This window comes from Syngnathoides biaculeatus, chromosome 7 (assembly GCF_019802595.1).
Source record: "Syngnathoides biaculeatus isolate LvHL_M chromosome 7, ASM1980259v1, whole genome shotgun sequence".
Classification (NCBI taxonomy): domain Eukaryota; kingdom Metazoa; phylum Chordata; class Actinopteri; order Syngnathiformes; family Syngnathidae; genus Syngnathoides; species Syngnathoides biaculeatus.
Genome location: NC_084646.1, coordinates 675367 through 699287, shown reverse-complemented (window position 1 = coordinate 699287; position 23921 = coordinate 675367). Strand labels below are relative to the sequence as shown.

The window sequence follows — 23921 nt, the reverse complement described above, 5'->3', positions numbered from 1 at the left end:
AAAAATAAAGATATTACAGGAAGAGCATTTTACCAATACTGTTCCTTAGTGTTTAACAGAGTAAAACCAATTTATTTACAATTTTTTTGTAGATGTAAAGGTCGCATCTTTTGGCTATTCATATCTCCATAAAGTGATTCTCTAACATAGACTTAGTGCAAAAGTGTCAATTTCATTTAAAAAAAACAAAAACAAACGTAGCTTTTCTCATATGACTGTCCAGAACAGTCAGCTACTTCTGTATGAGGCATTTTTGTACAGTTTTACCCAGGTGTAGAAGACTCAAAAGTGAGAGCACTTTTGATGTTAACAACGCTGGCTCAGGAGTGGAAAAGGAAGGCGGAAATATTAGTTTGTGAAATAGAAAACTTTGGGAAATTTGCATTACCTTATTTTCAGCCATTTGGAAAAAAAAACGGAATGCCTGGACGAGTTTGATTCATAATTCATATTTCACGCTTACAAAGTCACTATAAAGCCAATCTTGCATCCCGAATAAGAGAAAAAGTTTTGTTTTTTGATAATATTTGACCTTTAAAAAGGACAAATAGACAAAAAAGTAAGTGGCGACGATTAACTTGACTGACCAATCAATTGGTTGGCCCTAATTATTTTACTGATCATTGTAATTTTTTCCTTAATTAACAGAGGAGTACCAGCAATTTTATCCACATGTATGTGTGAACACGTAATTTTAAATTTCCAACATTTTTTTTAGTGCATACAGTTACAAGTTTGAGTCTGATTGACTGTATGGGGTGCACAGGTGTCTTGATGCAGCTCTTCCCCTCATCAGAAAGTGGGATGAGAGTAACACGGTTGAGAGTGTTGCAATGTTGTCCTGAAACATGAGGAAGTCCCAACAACACCCTGTTATATCTGAGCCATCATGCAGTAGACAAGAGTGATGAGAATTGGTCTTGCAATATAGAACATACACAGTAGGATACATACAGAGTGAGCGGCACATACCCAATGTAGCAAGTACAGCTTGTTCACAGGCTGCCACCACACGAAGGCATGCAGAAGACCTCATCCTACTGGATCAAGTTCATGAGAGAAATACCCCACTGGACGGAGACGATCGCTGTTTAGGTTTACCCAGCCTTTTGCAGTCAGAGACACCTTCTTCAGTGACATGGTCAGTGACGTGTTCAGAGGTATAGCGTTTGGTGAAAGCCAGGCTCACACAACCCAGGACATTTAAAGTACAATTTCTCAAGGAAGGAAGACGGGGAGCTATTTTCTCGCGAGAATGTAGGATGTCTCTCATTCACAATCTCCAACCTGTTCTGCCCACACGTCCTCGAATCCTCCTTTTTTATTCCTTAGCGTGGTCCACATCACAACAAAGCAAACATGACAAACATAGCAACCGAGACACAAATAGCCAATGTGAGTCTTTGTGATATCTTCATCATCCTCTTGAGATCGTCAGTCTTTGTTGTCTGGTGTTTCCACGGCATCCAATGCAACTCGATTCCGTCACATTCAGCACATCATAGCAAAAGTTTCCACGGCACCCAATAGGCCTCTTGATTGCAAAAACATTAAGTAAACAAGCATTAAAAACAACCAAGAGAGCAAATATGCGATAACTTTATATCCAATTAATCCAACATTTCCCTCCTATTTATCTAACATTTGCTTAAATTCTCACATCACCCAAAATAGACACTTCGCTAGATTTTCGACGACTGAATGGACAGAGGAAAAATGGTTGTCAATGCATCGTCATAACAGCCGGATCTGAAAACAGATCAGGCAAGTCAGCTGGAATTCTCCCTCATGATTTGTCCCCAGCAAAGGATACATTTGCACTATTTTGTTCTCCGTGGGTGAGGTACAGCTGTGGTAATAATTCTGTTTAGGCAAGAGCGCAGACAGAGAATACAGGAACAACCACACAAAGTCAAAATAGCTGCAAAAACCGCAATAGAAATTAAAATAAATGAGACAAGTGCTTTTTATGTGCCAAACACACTCATCCCACATGGAGATGTCAACACCAGAGTTGCTCATTCATCTTACCGTTGAGGACCCTAAGGCCTTCTACAGCCCTGGTCAGATGACCGTCAGCAGCCATCCGGTTTGGGATGAAGATGCAACATCGCTCCCCAAAGAGAGCGCGGACACCCTTTTTCAGCCACGAGCATGTCCATGGCTATTTGGTTTTGAAATTAAATAAGTGGCTGCAATTTGTTTATGCACAGTCTCAAAACCACTTTGAGTCAAATTTCCCAATTTTGTTCATTGTATTGGATGTAGTTTATATTCTCGATGTTCTTGTTGATTGCACACCACCAACACAGGAAAGATTCAAATCCAGCTACCAGTTGGCCAGCCAATTTACACTCACTTGGAACTCCACGGGGAACACCAATACGCAGATGTATGTTGGAACATCTTATCCTTGCGATTCAGCTGCTCTCTTCTACAACATTGTTCATGTCAAATTGCCTGTACAGTAGATGTTGATTCATTAGCAGACATATGATGAAAAAAGCACAATAATCTGTTACATTCTTGGGCAATTTGTCAAAAAAACATATCTCGCACAACCACTAGATGTCACTTTGTGACAATGGCTTCAATGAATTCTCAATCACCAAAATGGTTTTACACATCATTGCTGATAAATTTCCCAATTTGTTTCCGGTTCCTGTCAAATGTACGGTTGTGAAATACTCGGTGCTACGTCATTAGAAAGCAATGGGTTTTTTTGTTTTTCAATAGAAGTCAACACGCAATCTTGTGATGAAACTTCTGCTGCTTGTTCCACCATAAGAAGCCAATTAGTATTCTGTCCTGAAAAACCTGTTCTTACTTGAAACAGTAACTGTCAACCTTTAGCTTTTGGCTCACCCTTACTCTTTTTCAGTTTTGTTCTAGGAGAAAGGGTGCTAGTGGTTACTTACCTCTGTGCCAATCTATGTGACCAGAGACGTGGGCCCAGAGGTAAAAGCCCCAACATTGATTTACTCCATCATAAAAGAGATGTTTTAAAGGGACTCTGGTGGTGTTCAAAATTATTTGGAGGGCTTCAGGAAGAATGTTACTATGGTTACTAACCACTTTAGGGTAGGCATTTCATCTAGGTGTCCCGATAGAGCTCGTGCACCTACATCATAAAATCACGTGACATCGCCGTTTTGCTGGTCTAACAAAGCATTGTTGAAGGTTAATTCCGTTGAGACGAAACGCAATTGTCTTATAGCACAACATCCAGAGTTTTGCCCGATACCGTTAAACATTTAGAAGGTGATAATATACGAAGGTACGTGGAAAAATTAGAGACACTTGGCATAGAGGACCCATATTTAATGCCGAAGTCGATGTTTTCGCCGATAAGAAAGTGGACTGTTAATTCGCTTTCGCTTGTCTTGGACAACTGGAAATACACATCTATCTGCAGTAAGTCATTGAAATTTACCCGGAAAAATTTGAAAGCGTATAAAAGTCTAGATGCATACAAATACTTTGTTGAGGGATGTGTTCTCAATCAGATTTAAGTCCCACATAGTGATGGACCCACTCAGATTTTTTCAATACAAAATGCCAATATTTAAATAAATGACCCCTGGTTTTACGCAAAATCACTGACACTTTGTGTCAGGTAAATCCAATTAGACATTCGTTAAATACCAAACAATAAGGAGAGAAGATGCCTCTTTTCTGTTTCTTGAGCTCAAAGAGAACAAAAAGACTTGCAAGGTACAATTCTTGAATATGTTTTAAAGCAGTATTCTTCAAACCCTCTCTTTTTATTAGATTTAGGAGGTCCCTACTAATGGTGACAAACCTAAAAGCTGGGGGCGAGCAAAAACGTGTTTGTGTGACAATATGTCTGCATGTTGTTGGAAACTAATAATATGTAAACAAATATGTACGATAACAATATGTGCTGAGCAAAGCGTTCTCTTTCGTGAGCTGAAGCATTTTCTTCATTGCAGCAAATGTAAGATAAACATACATTTTGATTAATAAATCTCACACTTAGGTTTAATTCAATAAAATCCATGTGGACAATATGGAGAATGTTTATTTTTTATTTTTTTTTGTTAGGGTTAGGGTTAGGTGTTAGGGTTAACCCTAACACTGTGTGTGTGTGTGTGTGTGTGGTGTGTGTGTGTGTGTGTGTGTGTGTGTGTGTGTGGGTGTGTGTGGGTGTGTGTGTGTGTGGGTGTGTGTGTGGGTGTGGGTGGGTGGGTGGGTGCATCTGTGTGTAATGTTTACCTGTCCTGTCCGCTCATCATCCCTCCTGTTGAGACATGCGTTAGCTCATGGCTATATTTAGACAGGTTCATTTGGTACAACTGGTTTGTTTGATCATACATAGATGTTTTTTAGTACTGCCCTCTTTTTTTCCCATGCATCCTGTTCTGTTTTCGGACTCCTGCTGAATTTCTCATAATGTATACAGTTCTAGATTTGTAGTTGTGTCAACATCATGATTTGAGTTTTACCATTTATTATTTTATCAGCGAAAGTATTTCATAATTAAATCATATTTTTGTTTGTGTGTGAGACGCATTTGGATACAGCAACATTTTTTTGCAGTTGTGTTGCATTTAGTAATTGAACTAACAATTTTGCATACATTGCCTGTGGATGAAATCATCCCCCTGTTTTTACAGTACTGCGCAAAAATGCGAACCATTGCAAATGCATTTTGGCTGTCTGTATAAATCGCTAAATTTTTTCTTTTATTAGTTTACATGCCTCGTTTAGTGCTACTAATTCTGCTGTTTTTGCAGAATAATGTGGTGGCAATTTCTATGCTTTTAATATTGTGTCTTTTGAGGCTACAGCATATTCTGATTGTTTTCCCAAATAAGAACACAACATTCCCTATTGGTAATGGCTGGTCTTTCAAGTCACATCTGATTTTTTTTTTCCCTTTGCCAATTCTTATCAATCATGCTTTGTTCCATCATCCGGAAATGGCAACATTTGCTGGATTAAGAGTTGTACATATTTCTATTGTGACATGTTGTCATGGCAACAGCTTTGCCATCAATGACAGGCGTCTGGGTTGCGATAGAAATGTCATGTTTAGCAGAGGGTGGAGCAAAACAGTGCACTTATTTCTATGAAGTCACAAACTGATCATTTGATGAAAAAAAAATCTTATCACAATTTGACAAAACCAAGACCGTACTTGTCACGAATGCTAGCTTTATGTTGCAAAAAGCATTTTCCGCCTAGTGTCTCCATTTGAACAATGTCATTTTTAAGTCTTCCTCATTGAATTATTTTGTGTAATGGAGCTGTTATTTCAGCTGATTTGGTACCCAAATTTGGCATTTATTTGTCCATCTCAAAAATGACAATTTGTGTCTTTGTGGCTTTAGAGCTTATAGAATGTTTAACCTGTTATTGTCTAACCCTACACCTAACCCTAACAAAAAAAAATGAAAAATAAACATTCTCCATATTGTCCACATGGACTTTATTGAATTAAACCGAAGTGTGAGATTTATTAATCAAAATGTATGTTTGTCTTACATTTGCTGCAATGAAGAAAATGCTTCAGCTCACGAAAGAGAACGCTTTGCTCAGCACATAATTATCGTACATATTTGTTTACATGTTGTCAAATTTGGAGTTTCTTTTTGCTTTGTGCCCGTTCTCAGCCTGATGCTTTAAAAGAGCCACCGTCTTTCACATTTCCTTATCAGGGAAAGCTATCGGTACATCATTTAAATAAAACATGGAGTTGATATTAAGACTCCAAATAGAATAATGCATTATTTGTATCTACTGTGAATGTTATTGCAATTGGTCTCAGGGAATTAAAGTCTCTCTATCTAATGCTATTTTCATCTAATATTCAGTTTCATCATAGCCATGCTTTTTCTTGTCCGTCCATCCATCCATCCATCCATCTTCGTTTGGCGCTTATCCTCACGAGGGTCGCAGGGAGTGCTGGAGCCTATCCCAGCTGTCAGCTTGCCCAGGAATGGGCAAGAGGCAGGGTACACCCTGAACTGGTTGCCAGCCAATCACAGGCTTTTTCTTGTCTTAGAATTTTCTTTTTCATTAAAGACTAAGACTCTTGCAAGGTCACTATTTTATGGCTATTTCACTGACCACTGAAATTGTGTTGGATATCCATTTATATAAATATTAGTTTCGTGTCGGATTAAATTTTTTCGACATATTTCCAATCTTTACACTGTGGTGTGTATGCATTTTAGTCAATTTGGACCAGTGAACAACTCTTACTGAGTTCTAAGTGGCTTTGTTCTGTTAGACAACAATTTAACCTCCCACTGTGGTAATTCTTCCTTCAACTCTTTCAAGTGGAGAATTGTTGCATTTATTTTCCACAGTGGTATGTTCAGTTTAATACTGAGTCTATACCCAGTGGTATTCTCCTTTCACATAATTTTCTCTTGCACAAGTGGGCTCTGGGTGTTTATGGAATTGATTGCAAAGCTATTTACACACAGAATTTAAGTGCGCTACAGGGCTCCGTCACCCTACTTCTTGCAGAATTTATCAGAATCCGCCTGTCCCTCAAATTACTTGCCATTAACTAGAATCCACAAGTTTGAATCGTGTCACCTGACACGTTTTAATGACTCAACGTCAATTACTCTTTGAACCGGTTTCACTCTTTTTGAACCAAAATTCAACTCACCCTGTTGTCTTCCTTCCTTCCGTCTGAATCCCGTCAACCGTCGGATCCCAGCCGGTGGGCCCACACCAGTCCCAGAAAGGGTCTTGAGACTCAGAAAGAGTCTGTCGTGGCCACGACAGACTCTTTCTGGTATTCAACACACCCGCTGGAATCCTCACGCATCTTGGGATCCGGTTCGAAGGACTAATTTGTCAGGTTTACAAAGCCTTTTGGAGTCAGAGACACCTTCCTTAATGATTTGGTCAGTGACATGTTCAGTGACAGCGTTCGGTGAAAGCCAGGTAAACATCAGACGTTAGTACTTTCCACAACCTGCAAAACCTACATTTCGTATACAATGAGGACCATGAGTACTTAGTAGGAAGTTGAGCAAGTGGAAACGTCAACGTAAACTTGCTGATAGGCCCAGACAACCTTAGCTTAGCTGGCTAACAACGAGACGCGTTTATGATCACACCGTGCTGTTGAAGAAACATCAAACGTGAGTAACTTCATAACTTGTACGACCTAAAAAACTTGTACAACGAGAGCCGTGAGGATTATAGGAAAATTAACAAGTCTTATCTTAGTACATCTTAGTACCAAAATTGGAGCCGTATCATTCTGGTTGAAGCTGCTCGGCCTAAGTTCGCCTAGCCTAGCGCGCTAACAACATTACCTAAGGAGAGTATACAACGAGGACCAAACATCGAATGTGGACCTAACCGTCAACTACTAGAGGGAGGGCCATTGTGGTTTGAATCCCTTCCATCCACATATTCTTTAAATTGCCATATCCTTTATATTTTCACACAGGTAGTATGTGATTTGTGTACCTTATGTGCTGAGTACGTTTATTTGATTACTTTTATCTGACTTTAACTTTAACATAGATTAGGTAGTATGTGAATTGTGTATCTTATGTGCTGACTTTATTTGATTGCTACTTTTGACTATCTGTAGCCTGAAGGCACAATTCCTATGCGACCTGTAGGCCGGTCCCGAGCCCGAATAAATGCAGAGGGTTGCGGCAGGAAGGGCATCTGGCATAAAACTGTGCCAAACATATATGAGCACTCATCAAAGGAATTCCATAATGGATAGGTCGTGGCCCGGGCTAACTACACCACTATGGCACTGTTAATCTACAAAGCATAGGTAGAAATTGAGATAATAAAGGTCGAAAACAAAAAAGATGAGGAAAGCGGCTTAGTCGGCAGAAGAAGAAGCGGAATTCATAGACCCTAAACTGTGTGTAGGGACTTTGAATGTTGGGACTATGACAGGAAAACCTCAGGAGTTAATTGACATGATGATTAGGAGAAAGGCTGATATATTGTGCATCCAAGAGAGCAAGTGGAAAAGAAGAAAAGATAGAAGCTTAGGACCAGGGTTTAAATTGTTTTACCATGGAGAAGTTCGGAAGAGAAATGAAGCAAGGGTTATTTTGAAGAGCTGGGTAAGAATGTCTTGGAGGAGAAAAGAGTGTCAGATCGAGTGATGAGACTAAAATTTGAAATTGAGGGTATCGTGTATAATGTGATTAGCGGCTATTTCCCACAGGTAGGATATGACCTTGAATTGAAAGAAAAATTCTGGAAGGAACTAGACGAAGTAGTCCTGAGCATCCCAGAGAGAGAGAGAATTGTGATTGGTGCAGATTTCAATGGACATATTGGTAAAGGAAACAGGGGCGATGAAGAAGTGATGGGTAAGTACGGCATCCAGGAAAGGAACTTTGAAGGACAGATGGTGGTGGACTTTGCAAAAAGGATGGAGATGGCTGGAGTGAACACTTATTTCCAGAAGAGGGAGGAACATATAGTGACCCACGAGCGGAGGTAGGAGCACGCAAGTGGATTATATTTTGTGCAGACGATGTAATCTGAAGGAGGTTACTGACTGTAAAGTAGGGGTAGGGGAGAGTGTAGCTCGACAGCATAGGATGGTAGTGTGTAGGATGACTCTGGTGGTGAGTAGGAAGATTAAGAAGACAAAGGTAGAGCAGAGAACCAGGTGGTGGAATTTGAGAAAGGAAGAATGTTGTGTGGCGTTTCGGAAAGAGGTGTGACAGGGTCTAGATAGACAGGAAGATCTCCCGGAAGACTGGAATAGCTGCTCAGAGAGGCAGCCAGGAGAATACTTGGGGTGCCTTCTGGTAGGATAGGGGAGAAGATGACTTAGTGGTGGAACCCAAAAATACAGGAAGTCATCCAAGGAAAGAGATCAGTGAAGAAAAAGTAGGACATGGAGAGGACTGAGGAGAAGCAGAAGGAAGGAATACACTGAGATGTGATGTAGATCAAAGGTAGAGGTGGCGAAGGCTAAACAAGAGGCATATGACTTGAACAGTAGGTTGGATACAAAAGAAGGAGAAACCGTATCTCTACATGTTGGCCAGACAGAGGGATAGAGATGGGAAGGATGTGCAGCAAGTAAAGGTGAATAAGGATAGCGATTGGAATATGTTGACTGGTGGCAGTAGTGTGCTAAGTAGATGGAAAGAGTATTTTGAGAAGTTAATGAATCAAGAAAATGAGAGCGACGGTAGAGTAGAAGAGGCAAGCGTGAATGACCAGGAAGTGGCAATGATTAAGAAGGCACTGAACAGAATGAGAAATGGAAAGACAGTTGGTACTGATGACATACCAGTGCGAGGTGGCTATGGAGTTTCTGACCAATTTATTCAATAGAACACTACCGGGAGAGAAGATGCCAGAAGAATTCTTATTTTTAAGAATAAAGGCGATGTTCATAGCTGTGTAAACTATAGAGGAATAAAGATGATGAGCCACACGATGAAGTTATGGGAAAGAGTAGTGGAGGGGAGACTCAGGACAGAACTATCTGCGAGCAACGGTATGTTTTCATGCCTAGAAAGAGTACCGCAGATGCACGATGAGCCTTGAGGATGCTTGTGGAAAAGTACAGAGAAGGTCAGAAGGAACTACATTGTGTTTTTGTAGACCTAGGGAAAGCCTGTGACAGAGTACCAAGAGAGGAACTGTGGTACTGCATGCGCAAGTCTGGTGTGGCGGAGAAATATGTTGGAATAGTACGGGACATATATGAGGCCAGCAGAACAGCGGTGAGATGGGCTGTAGGTGTGTCAGAAGAATTTAAGTTGGAGGTGGGACTGCAGCAAGGATCCGCGCTGAGCCCCTTCCTGTTTGCGGTAGTAATGGATAGGCTGACAGATGAGATTAGACTATGATGTTTGCAGATGATTTTGGCATCTGCAGTGAAAAGCAGGGAGCAGGCAGAGGAACAATTAGAAAGATGGACATAATTTAAGGACCGGAAACCAGAGTGCCCGGAGAAAACCTACGCAGGAACATTCAAACTCCACAATTCTCCACACACACATCCTCACACACACACACAAAACTCCACAAAAAAAAAAGAAGTCCACAAAAATCGAACTCGGGTCCTCAGAACTGTAAGGCCAACGCTTTACCAGCTAAGCTTCCGTGCCGCTGTTGTGGGGGCAGTATTAACTTCCGCCAAGCCAAAGATCATTTCATTATCTCTTGCATCCCGGCCACCCTGTTGGCTAAAACAACCTTTCCCACAATATAAAGGCCTACCTTTCACTGATGGGTTCTACCATCCTTCATGGCCACGAGTACTGTCCTCAGTGCAGTCCTCTGCTGGCTAGCCTAAACAAACTCCAAAATCGATAGGATGGAAGAGTGGTGTGTCCCCGCGTGTCGGCCTCTGTGTAGTCAGACTCCGCGTCATTCCCATCCGAAGAACCATCCAAATATTAATTATTTACAGCCGCACGTTGAAATCTGTATGGACGTATTCCTCCGTCTTCCCAACCAGCTGATACTGCTATTTCTTCATCAAATAAGGATACATAAGAGAAATCAGTGCTCGCCATGATTGTGTAGAAACGTAACCGAGCCTTTGTTTGCGCACATGACACGTCACATCCGTGCACGTAGGTCATGTGACTTGCCAAAATGACGCTGACCGGGGAGCATTCAAAATTGCGGGTAAAAATATTCTCAAAACAACCTTAAAAGATAGCGGATTAAACTCAAATTTTCTCGGTACAGTACAAATGACATGGCCTATCGGATACATTAATTCAATCCCCGGACTTCCCCTTTAAGCACATCATAGCAAAAGTTTCCATGGCTCCCAATGGGCCACTTGATTGCATCACATTAAGCAAAGAAGCATGAAAAACAATCAAGAGAGCAAACATGAGATCATTTTATATCCAATTAATCCAACATTCGCCACGGTGCTGAAGCAACACTGAACACTTGTCCACAAACTGAACAAAGGCTAAGGATAAGTCCGGGATCTCAAGCGTAGGACACAACTGCAAGGCACACATGAGGTCTTCAAAGGCACTGGTAGCCTCAGGTCTCCATTTAACATGGGATGAGGAAATCAATGACCGTTCCAGGATGAGAGCACGCACGACAGAGTTAAAATCGAAATACTTTTGGATGAAATGTTGAAAACAAAAGCAGATTCCCAAAAACAACACTTGTTTTTTTTTTTGTGAGTGGTTTGGGTGTATCAACAATAGCCTGCACTCAAGCTGGTGAAAGCACTTTCGTTTGAGTGGTAAGTAGTGAGTGTCAGTTTTGATAAGGATGCTTTGTGGCCTTCTGACTTGAGGTGTTTAAACAAAGTAATCTTATCAGTCTTACACTATTCCTTGGTGGGCATAGCAAATCATCAACATCTTGGAGAAAAGCTGTGCCCGGTGTGAGTGTCAAAAGGTTCAAGAATGCAGGCAAGTCCCTAACAGAAGAGGTGGGGGGTGCAATATCAGGACTTGGCACAAGCGTGTCCAAGTGTACTATTTCCCCTGGAAAGTGAAAGCACTAAATTGTGAATCTTTGTAAACTGGCACAGAAAAAAATGCATGAGAAAGGTCAGCAACTGAAAACCACTTCATGCCAGGTGGAATTTGTCTCAAAACGATATCAAGGTTTGGAACGCAAGTAGCTGGAGCATTTATTCCAGGATTAACATCTTGCAAATCTTGAGCAACACTCCGTTCGGTTGGCTGACCTCTAGGTCTGATTTTTTTTTTCCCCCTTCACCGGAAATATTGGCGTTTGAACTGTCATTGTCATTTTGTGCAATTATTTGAGCTTTTTCAACAGCACTTCTGTACAATGGTATTGACGCTGTACAGGGCGATATGACAATTTAGGCTCAATTTGAAAAGGTGGACAGTTTTCAATTAGGCCAACATCATGCTTACTGGGAGCCCACAGTATTGATGGGACTTGCTCCAGCAGAGGACAAATATCCTCAGGAGTTTGTGTGTGGAATGACTGAGATTGGAAGGAGGTCGACTTCAATCGGAGATAAACGGAACACAGGGGACGTGTACGTGCACAGAATGCCTTTCTGTGTGCATCAACAGATTCTGAAGAACACATTGTTGGAGCTGATGTTGGTGCCCAATCAGTCGCGTGCTGACATGTATAAACAAATGGGCCTACATCCTGCCATTTGGCTGCAGGTTGTTTTGCCCAAAAATGTGTGTTGCTGAACAGACATCATCGAAGACAAAGACCTGTACTGGTGTTAGTGAGACAGACGCTGCTCAAATGTCTTTGTCAAAAAAAAAAAAAAATATGTCACTGATAAAAAGTCATTTAGGTCTCTGGTCCATCATGCATGTGGCGTACAATGCAAATTGTGGCTGCTAATTACATCAGGACTCGGGAGAAATGAACTGAGCCACAGATCTTCTCAGATGGGTGCTAATTGGAACGCTGGCATGTTTTTGGGCCTGAATCTAACAAATGACGATTCACATTATCTAATGGATCCAACATTTCAATTCTGTCAGGAGTGGAAGTCAGTACCAATCACAATTTCATCACGATATCCCCTCCCAACAGATTGGTTGGACACGCAGTACATCACAAACATATTTTTAAACGTCACATCTTGCCCAATGCTGCGCAATCCACATGAAGCAGGTTGGGTAAATTTATCTTTTGTGAAAAATCAGTCGCTCACGTTAAGTGACAACACTGTTTGGTTGGTGCAAGAATGGGCTCGGAGGCCATTATCACACAATTTGAAGCTTCTGAATCAATAAGGAAAGTAATGAGTGTATTATTTAGCAGTTAACAGTAGGAAAGTTCATGCAGGCAACAGTTTTCAAAAACGTGTGAAGGTCTGGTGGTTTCTCTGCAATTTCTTTTTCCTAAAGCACATGCAGTGTATCAGTAGCAAGCAGGTCTTCATCACAAAGAGCAAGTGTTGGATCCAGGTGTGTTAGTGTATCTCTGGTCAACTGCGCTGCTCTAGGGCCTATCACGAATCAGTCAGACGCAACACCATGCGAGCTAAGCCCCCATGCCCTCTCCAACGGTCAGCAATGCCATTTTGTGGTATTTTTGGGGAGTCTCTTTACCAATGTTTCTACTCCCCACAGTAGAGGGAAGTATGATAATCAAAGCCAACACTCCCCCGTTGGCGTTGCCACGTTTCGTGCCTCCTCTCCCGTGTCCTTGGCTTTGAAGTTGTGAGTGCAATCATCACTAAGTGTGCATTCTTTTTTTCTTCTTCTGGTTGCATTCTTTGGTCTCACCATTTTTGGCATGTTGGATCATTTCTGCCAGGTAGTTGTTTGACCAGCTGCCAATCAGTGTGTGCGCCATGATTTTTGTCAATGGGGAGCGTAGACCCCTCCTCGAGCCGTCACCTTATCAGCGTGGAGGGGTTTGCGTGTCCTGATGATCGTAGGAGCTAAGTTGTCGGAGGTTTCATGCTCATGGCAGGATCACCCACAGCAAAAAGGTCCTTGGTGGGGGACTAAAGTGCAACTCCATAAATCCCTATGACAAATACATGTATTAGAGCTCTGTTTCCCTTGCCTGGACGTAGGTCACTGGGGCCCCCTTCTGAAATCAGGCCTGAATGGGGCTCGAAGTTGAGCGCCTGTGAGAGGGGCCTTAGGGGTTGGGTGCAACGTGAGCTGGGTGGTAGACGAAGGCGGGTGACCTTAGCAATCCGATCCCCGGCTACAGAAACTAGCTCTAGGAACATGGAATCTCATATCCCTGTCAGGGAAGGAGTCTGAGCTGGTCCATGAGGTCGAGAAGTTCCGACTAGATATAGTCTGACTTGCTTCTACGCACTGCTTGGACTCTGGTACCAGTCCTCTTGAGAGGGGTTAACTCTGTTACAAACTGGGGTTGCCCACGGTGAGAGGCGCCAAGCTGGTGTAGATACACTTATTTCCCCCTGGCTCTGTGCCCGTGCATTGGGGTTCATCCTGGTGGATGAGAGGTTAGCCTCCCTCCCCCTTCGGTTATGGTTATTGACTGTTGTTCGTGCCAATGCACCAAACAACTTTTCAGAGTACCCACCCTTTTTGGAGTCCTTGGAGGGAGTGCTCAAGGGGGCATCATTGTTCATGTCAGAACCAGAACTACCAAGAAACAATGCATTTAATGCAGACACGTGAGACGTTGGGCTTTAAGGGTAAAAAGAGTAACTGTGGTGCATTCTGTTTATACAATGGGCCCTTAATTACACTGGGTCATATGTGACCCCGTGGGTTATCTAGGGTTAAGAGAGGCCTGGGCATGCTGATCTAAGCAGAGGAACCTTCCGTGCCATCGATTATTTTAAACATTGACGCCTTAGTTTACCTACAGTAACCTTGGGAACAGTGACGCCAGCGCTCTTCAGGTCATTGACCAGCTCCTTCCATGTAGTTCTGGGGTGATTCCTCACCTCTCTTAAGATCATTTAAATGCCATGAGGTGAGATCTTGCTTGGAACTCCAGTTTTTGTGAGAGTGCCAGTCCTGTTTAGCTTCTTCCATTTTCATCTGATCTTTTTTCACTAAGCAGCTTGGCAATTGCCCCGTAGCCCTTTTGAAACCCGGGTCTGTCGATCTCAGTGTTCTACTAGGTTTGTATTCTGTTACCATTTCTTTCATTTATTCTTTCATGTATTCAGGACCAAAACCATTTAGTGATTTAGGACAGCCCCACAAAATTCAAACCCTTTCGGAAGTCCCGGCAAATCTCATCCATGCCCGGGGTCTTGCCATCAAGGATTTTTTTTATCCACTTTGGTGACCCAACCCTGAAAATTGGAGCGCCTGCCTCAGAGAACCCAGTATCTGCTTCCTCATGGGAAGGCGTGTCGGTGGAATTGAGGAGGTCCTCAAAATATTCTCACCACCGACTTACATCGTCTCCAGTCGAGGTCAGCAGCGCCCTCCTCACTTTTCACAGTGTTGACGGTTCACTGCTACCCCCTCCTGCGATGCCAGACAGTGGACAAGAATTTCCTCCAAGCTGTGTTCCGCTTTGCCAACCGGTACCCTTCAGCTGGCTCCGGAGTCCCACAGGCCAAAAAAAAGCCCAAGAGGACTCGTTCTCCACCTTGACGGCATCCCTCACCATTGGTGTCCACCAACGTGTTGGAGGATTATCGCCATGACAGGCACCGACCACCTTACTGCCACAGCTTTGGTTGGCTGCATCAGCAATGAAGGCGCAGAACATTGTCTACTCAGAGTCAATGCCCCCCACCTCCCTCGGAACATGAGCAAAGTTCTGTCAGATGTGTGAATTGAAACTGCTTCTGGCGGGATTCTATCAGCCGTTCCCAGCAGACCCTCACAATATGTTTAGCCCTGTCACCTCAGACCTGCATCTTCCCCACCATCAGAGGTACAAACCACAGTCAGGACCCGTCCCCACACCTGAAAGCAGAGAAAGGCTACCCTCTCTTCCACCCGGGTGTAATCCCATGTACAGGGGCTGAGCCAGGGGGTAATAGTGTAAATATACACACACTTGTATCTAATCTATCTAATCGTGGGCAACTCCTGACCGGTATGTGGAGGTGAGCCCGGCTATCCCTAGTCCAGGGGTCGGTAACCCAATGTGTCGAAAGAGCCATGTTAGACCAAAAATACAAAAAACAAATTTGTCTGGAGCTGCAAAAAAGTAAAAGCCTTATATAAGCCTTACAGTGAAGGCAATATGTGCTGTATGTCTCAGTATCCAAATTACATAATGGACATTCACGATTCAGTGTTTATTTTTCCTGCAGCCCTGCCTGGAGAGAATGACGTGCCACATGACAACTGTGCTGTACGATGGTGTCTTAAGTTTGACTTCGATTATTGATACATTGTGTTTTGCTTCACTGATAAAATTGTAGACATATAATACGATTTTTTTATGTCATTATTGTTTTGAAGATTAAAAGAAATAATGGAACATGCCTCCTGTAATTTCAGACCTCCCCATTGGAATAAAATGCAGCCTACAATTATAATAATAAAACAACAGCCTTTTAAAAAGGTAAAGTATATAAAATTAAAATGATAGTTCAAGTTTTATTTCTGTGCATTATCTTTAGTATTCGGCAAATGATAAAACAGGCACGCACCACAACAAGCTCAAAGAAGCGCGTTTTGCAGGCTATGATGCAATCTTCATTGACAAATGTTGACATTTAATACTCATTCAATCCATTTTTACAGCATTAGAAAATGTTAGGAATGTTTGGGTCATGTTTGTCCTTCTACATAAATCACATTGAAACATATATTTCTTTTTCTATTTTCATACATTTTTGTAAATGTTCCTGAGAGCCACAAGGGCGGCCCTAAAGAGCTGCAAGTTGCTATCCCCTGCTCTAGTCAGAACTTTCCCACCTCACACACCAGGTTGGGCTCCTTCTTTGCCAGAGAGGTGACGTTCCATTGCCCTAGATGTAGCTTCTGTAGCCAGGGATCGGATCGCCTGCCTTCGGCCACCGCCCAGCTCGCTCTGTACCTGACCTCTATGGCCCCTCCCACAGGTGGTGAACCCATGGGAAGTTACCCTTTCGGGCTGTGCCCAGCCAGCCAAGTGCTTGCCTTCAAGCCCCACGTCCAGGCCTGTCTACAGAAGGAGATCTCAGTGACCGAGATCCGTTCAAGGGTAACCTCGATCCATTTAAATCTTTCATCATAGGACCTCGCCTAGGACCTGTTTCAGATGGGTAACCCTAACGAGGGTGAAGTCCCCAACAAATTACAGTGCTGTGAAAAAGTATTCGACACTTTCCTGATTTTTTTTTTTTTTAATCTATCACATGCAAAGTTTTCAACTCATCACAACTATTTTAATATCACTAAGAGACAACCCAGGAAAATACAAAATGACAATTTAATTTATTAAGGTACACACACACAAAAAAATCCAAACCTTTTTGACCCTCTATGAAAAATTACCCCCTGAACCTGATAACTGGTTGTGCCACCCATGGCGGCAGTAAGTGAAATCAAGTACTTGCAATAATTGGTGACGAGTCTTTCACATCACTCCGAAATAATTTTTCCTTAATATCTACATATAATGGTGTTACTTCATGATGCCCTCTATTTTATGAAGATCTCCAGTTCCTGCTGCAGCAAAACACTCCCACATCATGCTGCCACCTCCATGCTTCACATTTGGTTTGGTGTTCTCGGTCTACAAGCTTCCCCCTTTTTCTTCCTGATGTTCCAGATGTAACCTCTACCTTAGTTTCATCAGACTGCAGGACATGTCTCCAGAAGTTAAAATAGTATTCTTTTTGCAAACTGTAATCTGGCTTTTTTATGTTTCTTGAAGAGTAATGGCTTCATTCTCGGTGAGCAGCCTTTTCAGCCCATGTCGGACTCCTTGCACTTTGGTTAATTCTTACCAGCTTCGTCATTACAAGGTGTTTAGCTTTTGTTCTGGGGTTATTTCGGAGATTTCAGACCAAAAGGCTTTCATCTCATTATCTAAGATCTCTACTAGACACGAATAATTGTCTATCAAACATTCCATTGTGGACATTTATTATTTTTATTTATCCTGTTGTGATGTGCTCACTAAAGTGGTGCATGTTGTGTAGTCCGTAGCTGCGTTGTGTGTTATGTGTATGTCTCAAGAACATGCAGGCCAGGAAAGTGTCGTCCTGCGTGGATACAAATACAGGCTAATGTTGCTGTCCACATAGACTAATTTTTTTTACATGATAAATATTTGGGAGTTATAATGGCATAAAATTCTTTACATTTTGATCAGGGCTAAACTGGTTGTTGATAAATGACTGATCAGTCGAAACAGTATTCAGGATGTGCATTCCTAGTCCCAAGGCTTTCACTGCTACACAGTAGATTTAAACATTCTCTACTTGAACAGTTGAAAAATGAACACAAGATGTCATGCATGAAGCCCCTGGGCCTGCTGTAGCCTTTGTCAATACAGGCTGCACTGTAGCTTCCAAACTATTCAGACGTGATAAACAGATTATAAGATTTTATATTTGCTTTTTTCACTCAGGGCACCCATCTTTGAAAGACTGAAATGGATCATCATGTGCCCAGAGGAACAATATAGTGAAAAAAAAATAAAGGGAATGGTTCTTGATTTTAGTTTGAACAACTTTAACACTTTGAAAACTTGTGGTAGTTTAAAGAATATTTGTCTTTCTTCGTCCATTGGTCTAAGCTCCTAAATGCACACCTTCTTCTTGTTTTCCTTTCATCTTGTCCCGTTAGGCGTCGTTGCAGCGTGTCATCTTTTTCCATCTAAGCCAGGGGTGCTCAATATATCATCACGATCGACCAGTCGATGGCGAGGCAGTTTTGGTCGATCGCGTGACACCGTGCCCCCCTAAAAAAAAAAAAAAAAAAGTCAGCACTTGGAACTTTCTCCACACACTCTCCTGCCTTGTCTACTTTACAACTCAGCCCCCGCCCCCACCCTGCCGCTCTTAAAGGGGTACACTCATAATTACAAATGTGACGGTACTTACACAGCCCATCAGTGTGGTTTATAAGGACATATATATATATATAAGAAACCAATTATTTAATGAAAGGTTTATGTTTTTATGTTAGTTACTACACCTCTGTGTTTTGTTCCATAAATCACTTCATGTTGAGTTGTAACACAAATCTTTTTCTGGTTATACTAAATAACACAATTGTGGGGTGGGGCAAATAGTATTGATTTGTGAGGTTTAAAGGAAATTTGATAACATTTTGACCTAGGTTCATGTGTTGTGAAATATAAGCATACAGTGTGCCCTTACTCATTGTTTTAGTGTGTATGTAAGCTACCGTATGATGCCCCTCATGAAGTTGTGAAAAACAATTGTATTTCACACATGTAAGCAGAAGCTTACATTATCCCACACACTGCCTGTGTAGGCAGGTCATTACTGACTATGTTGTACGCACGGTGTTATATCGAAACTAAAATGAGCACACCACAGCAAACAGAATAGCATAATTAGAAAATAATAAAACAAAAGAATGACTGAAAAAAATAGATACAAAACATGCACTTTAAACGCTATTTACATCAGCATAGACTAAGCATGCACTAAGGACTTCCTGAGTGCCCCAAAGAATGCTTGGAGCACCGCAAAGCGTGCTGGGTGTATGTAAATAGCGCTCGTTTTGCGTCAGTTAGTTTTTCAGTCATTCTTTTGTTTTATTTGCTACTTATTGTTCTGTTTATTGTAGTGTGATAATTTCTGTTTCAACGTGGGACTCTTAGTGCCAGCAGTACTGCAAAGCATGCTGGGAGGAGGTACATAGCATTTAAAGTGCTTTTTTGTGTAAATTATTTCGTGAGTCATAGGTATATTAATACTGCATGCATTACTGCATTCGCGGGGGTGTAGGGAACGTAACCCCCTCGTTCAATGGGGGAACCCTGTATTGAGCTATGGAAATTTGAAATGATACATATTACTGATCCAGGATAGCTCTCCTGAATGATCAGTGTGTAAAAATAACACAGTGGGCACCCCTTGACTAGAACTAATTATTTCTAATGATCTCATTTAGTATTGGTATCTGTGTAGGTGTGTCCCTCCTTAATCCAGCCAGAAGATCTGTATTTGTATTAAATGTTTCAAATGGCAACAGTTCAGTCTCATGTTACAATTGTGTTGCCTTGTCAAAACTGGACTTTTGTGCTCACAGCGTTGTGACATTGGCGATGCATCCAGAGGAAGTCTCTCATCCTATGCATACATCCTGATGGTGATTTACTTTCTACAGCAGAGGCAGCCTCCAGTCATCCCAGTCCTGCAGGAAGTAATAATTACCAATACCAACTGAATTACTTTTTGGGGGCAAGGTTTCTTAAATTTCTACATGAATTGGTCACACTGGTTTAGAAGTGTCACGTCTTTTTTTGCGTGTGTGTGTGTGTGTGTGTGTGTTGTGTGTGTGTGTGTCCGGTTTGGCTCTTAGATCAAGCAGAATGGAGCACCTGCATCCTCTTTTTGTCATAACAGTTTTCTTGTGTCACAGTAGTTTTAAACTTCCTCTGGGATTTCTTTGTGGTTTAATTAGTTTTAATGAGGATTAGAGTCAATCAGTCGAATACAACAGAATTTTTAGAGCGGTGAGATAAAAAAAAAAAAAGACAAAGCATCAAACTCCAAACAAAATGTGGGGAAAAAAAAGCATTCCATATCTACAACAAAGAAGCAAATATGGATATGGAAAACCTGGCTATACAACTGGAATGTGATGGGACTGTCAGTGAATTATAGTGGTCTATCAAACAAGAATATAAGTGGGTTGATACATATCCTCCTGACATATACAGTACATGAATTGTTTATTACAATGAGTGAGTAGTCCCTTACCCAGTGAAATAAACCTTGGGATGTGTGCCTATGGACGCATGCAAGTGATTTCACACCATTGTACCTGCAAAAAGACTTACAGAAATGTCCTATAAATGCTGTGTCTGGATCACAGAGGCGATGGACCTCACCCAGTCAACCACCCGAGGTCTACCCAAGAGCAACCTTGTGGACAGGACACGTCCCATGCCGGACCCAGGACAGTCCCAAGGCGATCTGACAAATGGCTGCCAGGCAGTGGCCGCAGGGACCCAATTTCAACCCCCCTTAGCCACTCCCCCTCCACCACCGCACTTCCATCCCCATCCCACCTCCAGGAGAACAGGAAGCCCCCCCACAAACACGCAGAACCTGAGATGCAGCTAGTCCCAACCCAGGCCAAGGATGAGAGAAACTCCCTTATTTGTTGGAAAGGGTGTGTGTGGGGACAATAGGGCCTCCCGCCAAGGGAATGATGAGGGTGGGAACCCAGGGAGCAGCCACAGGCCATGAGAGGGGCGCACCCACCTCAAGAAGCCATCCAGCCTGGCAGGCCCAGCCTCAGGAGCAGCATTTACCTCAGAGGAAAGCCCACCTACTCCCTGTTACTATGACTGCCAGGTCCCCGGCACCACCCGAGTGGTGTTGTGCATTTAAAATCTGGAGGGCCAGAGGGCCAAGAGGGGGAAGGCACGGCTTCCAGGCACTACTTCCTAACAGCCCCCATATGAACCAATGCCCTCCATTTTCAGCATTCGGGAAGTATTCTTGGTGTTTTCAAAAGGCACTCTACCCAGCCAGAAAAGAAATAAAAAATTAAAAGACTCCCAACTTTCACGTGTCTCTCGTCAAGAAGCATTGTGTGATATGTACCATGCCTTGTTCAAAACTATTCTCAGAAGACCATTACGAATTTTTGACTTGTGTAAAGCTGGAAAAGGTTACAAAAGTATCTGAAATTCCTGAGGTTCATCACACCAAGGTCAGACAAGTTGTCTATAAATGGAGCAAGATCAGTACTGTTTTTCCTCTTCCAGTGAGTGACTTACCTGTAAAGCTGACTGTTAAGTGCACAGCACAGAATGCTCAGTGAAGGAAAAATAAAAATAATTTAAAAAAAAAGAATCAGAGCGTCAGCTGAACACTCATAGAAGTCATTTGCACATGGCAATGTGTTGACAAATTACCATACATAAAACAATAAAAATGGGGGTTCATGGGTGAACACTAAGAAAGACCCCATTGGTATTGAGAAAAAGCATTTCTGTACGTTTGAAGTTTGCTAAAGACCAATTGGATGTTCCACAGCACTACTGGCAAAACATTCTTTGGACAGATGTAACCAAAGTTTGTTTGGAAGGAACACGCAGACCAACATCAAAACCTTATCTCACCTGTGAAGTATAGTGGAAAGAGGATCATGGTAAGGGCGTGGTTTGCTTCCTCGGGGCCTAGACGCCTTGTTCTCATCTAGACCTGTGAATAAATTGGTGGTAAATTGTACTGACTTGCAAATGTCCTGGAATAACTGAATCCTGAATCCTACTTTTTGCTTTTGAATGAAATGAATCAAATAATATACCACACGCATTTCAAATGCTGTACAGCAACATAACTTCTTTTTTTTGTGTGCGCTGCTATTTTGAGTTACTGCACATGTGCACATGCACAGTTGTACAATAGTTTCCAAGTCCTCAAGCTGATCATGGATGTAAATAGTTTTCCCCACTGAGATGATAATCTGCGCGAAATCAGGCGCCCCAGGGCTGGGCCCCAGGAGCTATATACTGTAGTAGAATGAGTTGGACAAAGTTGTGCAAGATTAAGTCAACACATCGTGGCAGACTGACAAAAGCTAGCACTTAGCTAGCTGCTAGTGTAGCAGATTATTCCGGAATGGATTTACGCATTTTACGGCAAAGAGACTGGTGCAACTTAACCCTCGCCCATGATTCATCGAGGGATCCTGGTTAAAGTAAGCCATTTTTAAAGGATGGTGAGCAGCGGTTATCAAACGCCAAATGCATCTGCATCCTCTGTAATCTGGTGTTTTGACATAATTTGTGACCCCCCCATAAAAAAAAATGTTATACAGGTCATAACCATGGAGCAATAGATGTTATTGAAGTGATTAAATGGGATTTTTGTTTTGTCAATGCAAATGGCACGTTTCAGCTCTACTATCATCATCAGTTTATCAAGCTTTACAGAAGAATTTGTGGCCATCTGTCTAACCGTTGGAGCGCAAAAGAGGAGGGGTGTTGCTCTGTTGTTCTAGGGTGGCTGAGTTAAAGTCCTTTCCTCAACCCGATTGATCAACCTGATCACTTCAAGAGAGGTGTTTACATCAGACAACCCAGGAATCTTGATGGTTCAAGTTTTGCAATTAGGAAATGTCCAAAACTCATCTCAATCATTGTGCACATCTGATCTGCAATTACAAGAATAATTCGCTTGAGGTTAATATTGTCAAAACAGGGTCAGCCAGTTATTAAATCTACGGTTAATAAGTATTTGAACCCCCCTTAGAACCTTTAGATCATGGAGAGGTCTGAAATTTCCATTTTAGATGGATGTCCACTGTGAGAGACATATTAAAAAAATTTAAATCACAATTTACACAGATTTTTTTTTGTGTGTGTGTTACGCCTGCAAATAAGTACTTGAACTCCTGCCAATCAGCTAAAATTCTGGCCCTCAAAGACCTGTTAGTGCACTTCTAAAAAGTCAACCTTGACTCCAATTATTATTATAAATTAGAAGCACCTGTTTGAGATCAATAAGCTGCATAAAGACACCTGTCCACCCTACGCAATCATTAAGAATCCAACTGCTAACATGGCTATGACCCAAAAGCTGTCAAAAGGCCCACAAGACACCAGAGACAAAACTCTAGACCTCCACAAGCTTGGAAAGGGCTGTGGGCAATTGCCAAGCTGCTTGGTGAGAAAAGATCAATTGTTAGAACAATTATTAAAAAATGGAAGAAGCTAAACATAACTGTCAATCTCCCATCCCTAGTCTAAAGCATGGGGGTGGAAGAATCATGCTTTGGGGATATTTTTTTCCACGTGGGATGGAATGACGGGACTGTATTAAAGGGAAGGATGGCTGGGGCAATGATTTGGGAGATTTTGGGGATCAACCTCCCTCCCTCTGTTAGAGGATTGAAGATGAGTTGTGGCTGGGTCTTCCAACATGACAATGACCTGAAGCACACAGCCAGGATAACCAAGGAATGGCTCTCTAAGAAGCATGTCAACATTCTGGGATGTCCTACCGGTGTGCAGACCTAAAACCAACAGAAAATCCTTGGCCTGAAGGGAGCTCAAACTCAGCCCACAAACCTGGCTGATCTTGAGAAGATCTGTGTGGAGGAAATGGCCAAAATCCTTGCTACAGTGTGTGCAATTTTGGAGAAAAACTACAGAAAACCTTGACCTCATTAATGCCAAACAAATGCTACTGTAGTATTTATTAACATTGAATTTTACAGATGTTCAAATATTTATTTGCAGCAGTAACATACAGAAAAAAGTAAGTTTCTTTCGGCTTGTCCCTTTCGGGGTCGCCACAGCGTGTCATCTCAGATGAACGCACATATGTTTGGCACAATTTTTACGCCGGATGCCCTTCCTGACGCAACCCTTCTCAGGGAGTGGAGGCC

At 42.2% G+C, this 23921-nt stretch overlaps 1 protein-coding gene and 1 long non-coding RNA gene across 13 annotated transcripts in view; one reads left to right on the top strand and one right to left on the bottom strand.

Annotated features, from left to right (window-relative positions):
* Positions 1–23921, top strand: part of tut4 (terminal uridylyl transferase 4) — a 236501-nt gene that overhangs the window by 177778 nt on the left and 34802 nt on the right. For 11 of the 12 annotated variants that reach the window (XM_061825505.1, XM_061825503.1, XM_061825506.1 and 8 more), the window contains one exon: positions 19602–19715. The exons of the other annotated variant lie outside the window; for it this stretch is intronic. In XM_061825505.1, the coding sequence (XP_061681489.1) occupies positions 19602–19715 (114 nt within the window). The remainder of the gene's footprint in view (positions 1–19601; positions 19716–23921) is intronic. 12 annotated transcript variants of the gene reach the window in all.
* The window catches only part of LOC133503685 (uncharacterized), a 41569-nt gene continuing 34353 nt past the window's right edge, over positions 16706–23921 (bottom strand). The window contains exons 2-3 of the long non-coding RNA XR_009795812.1: positions 21649–21730; positions 16706–18279 (exon numbers count right to left, since the gene is read on the bottom strand). This is a non-coding gene — a long non-coding RNA (uncharacterized LOC133503685). The remainder of the gene's footprint in view (positions 18280–21648; positions 21731–23921) is intronic.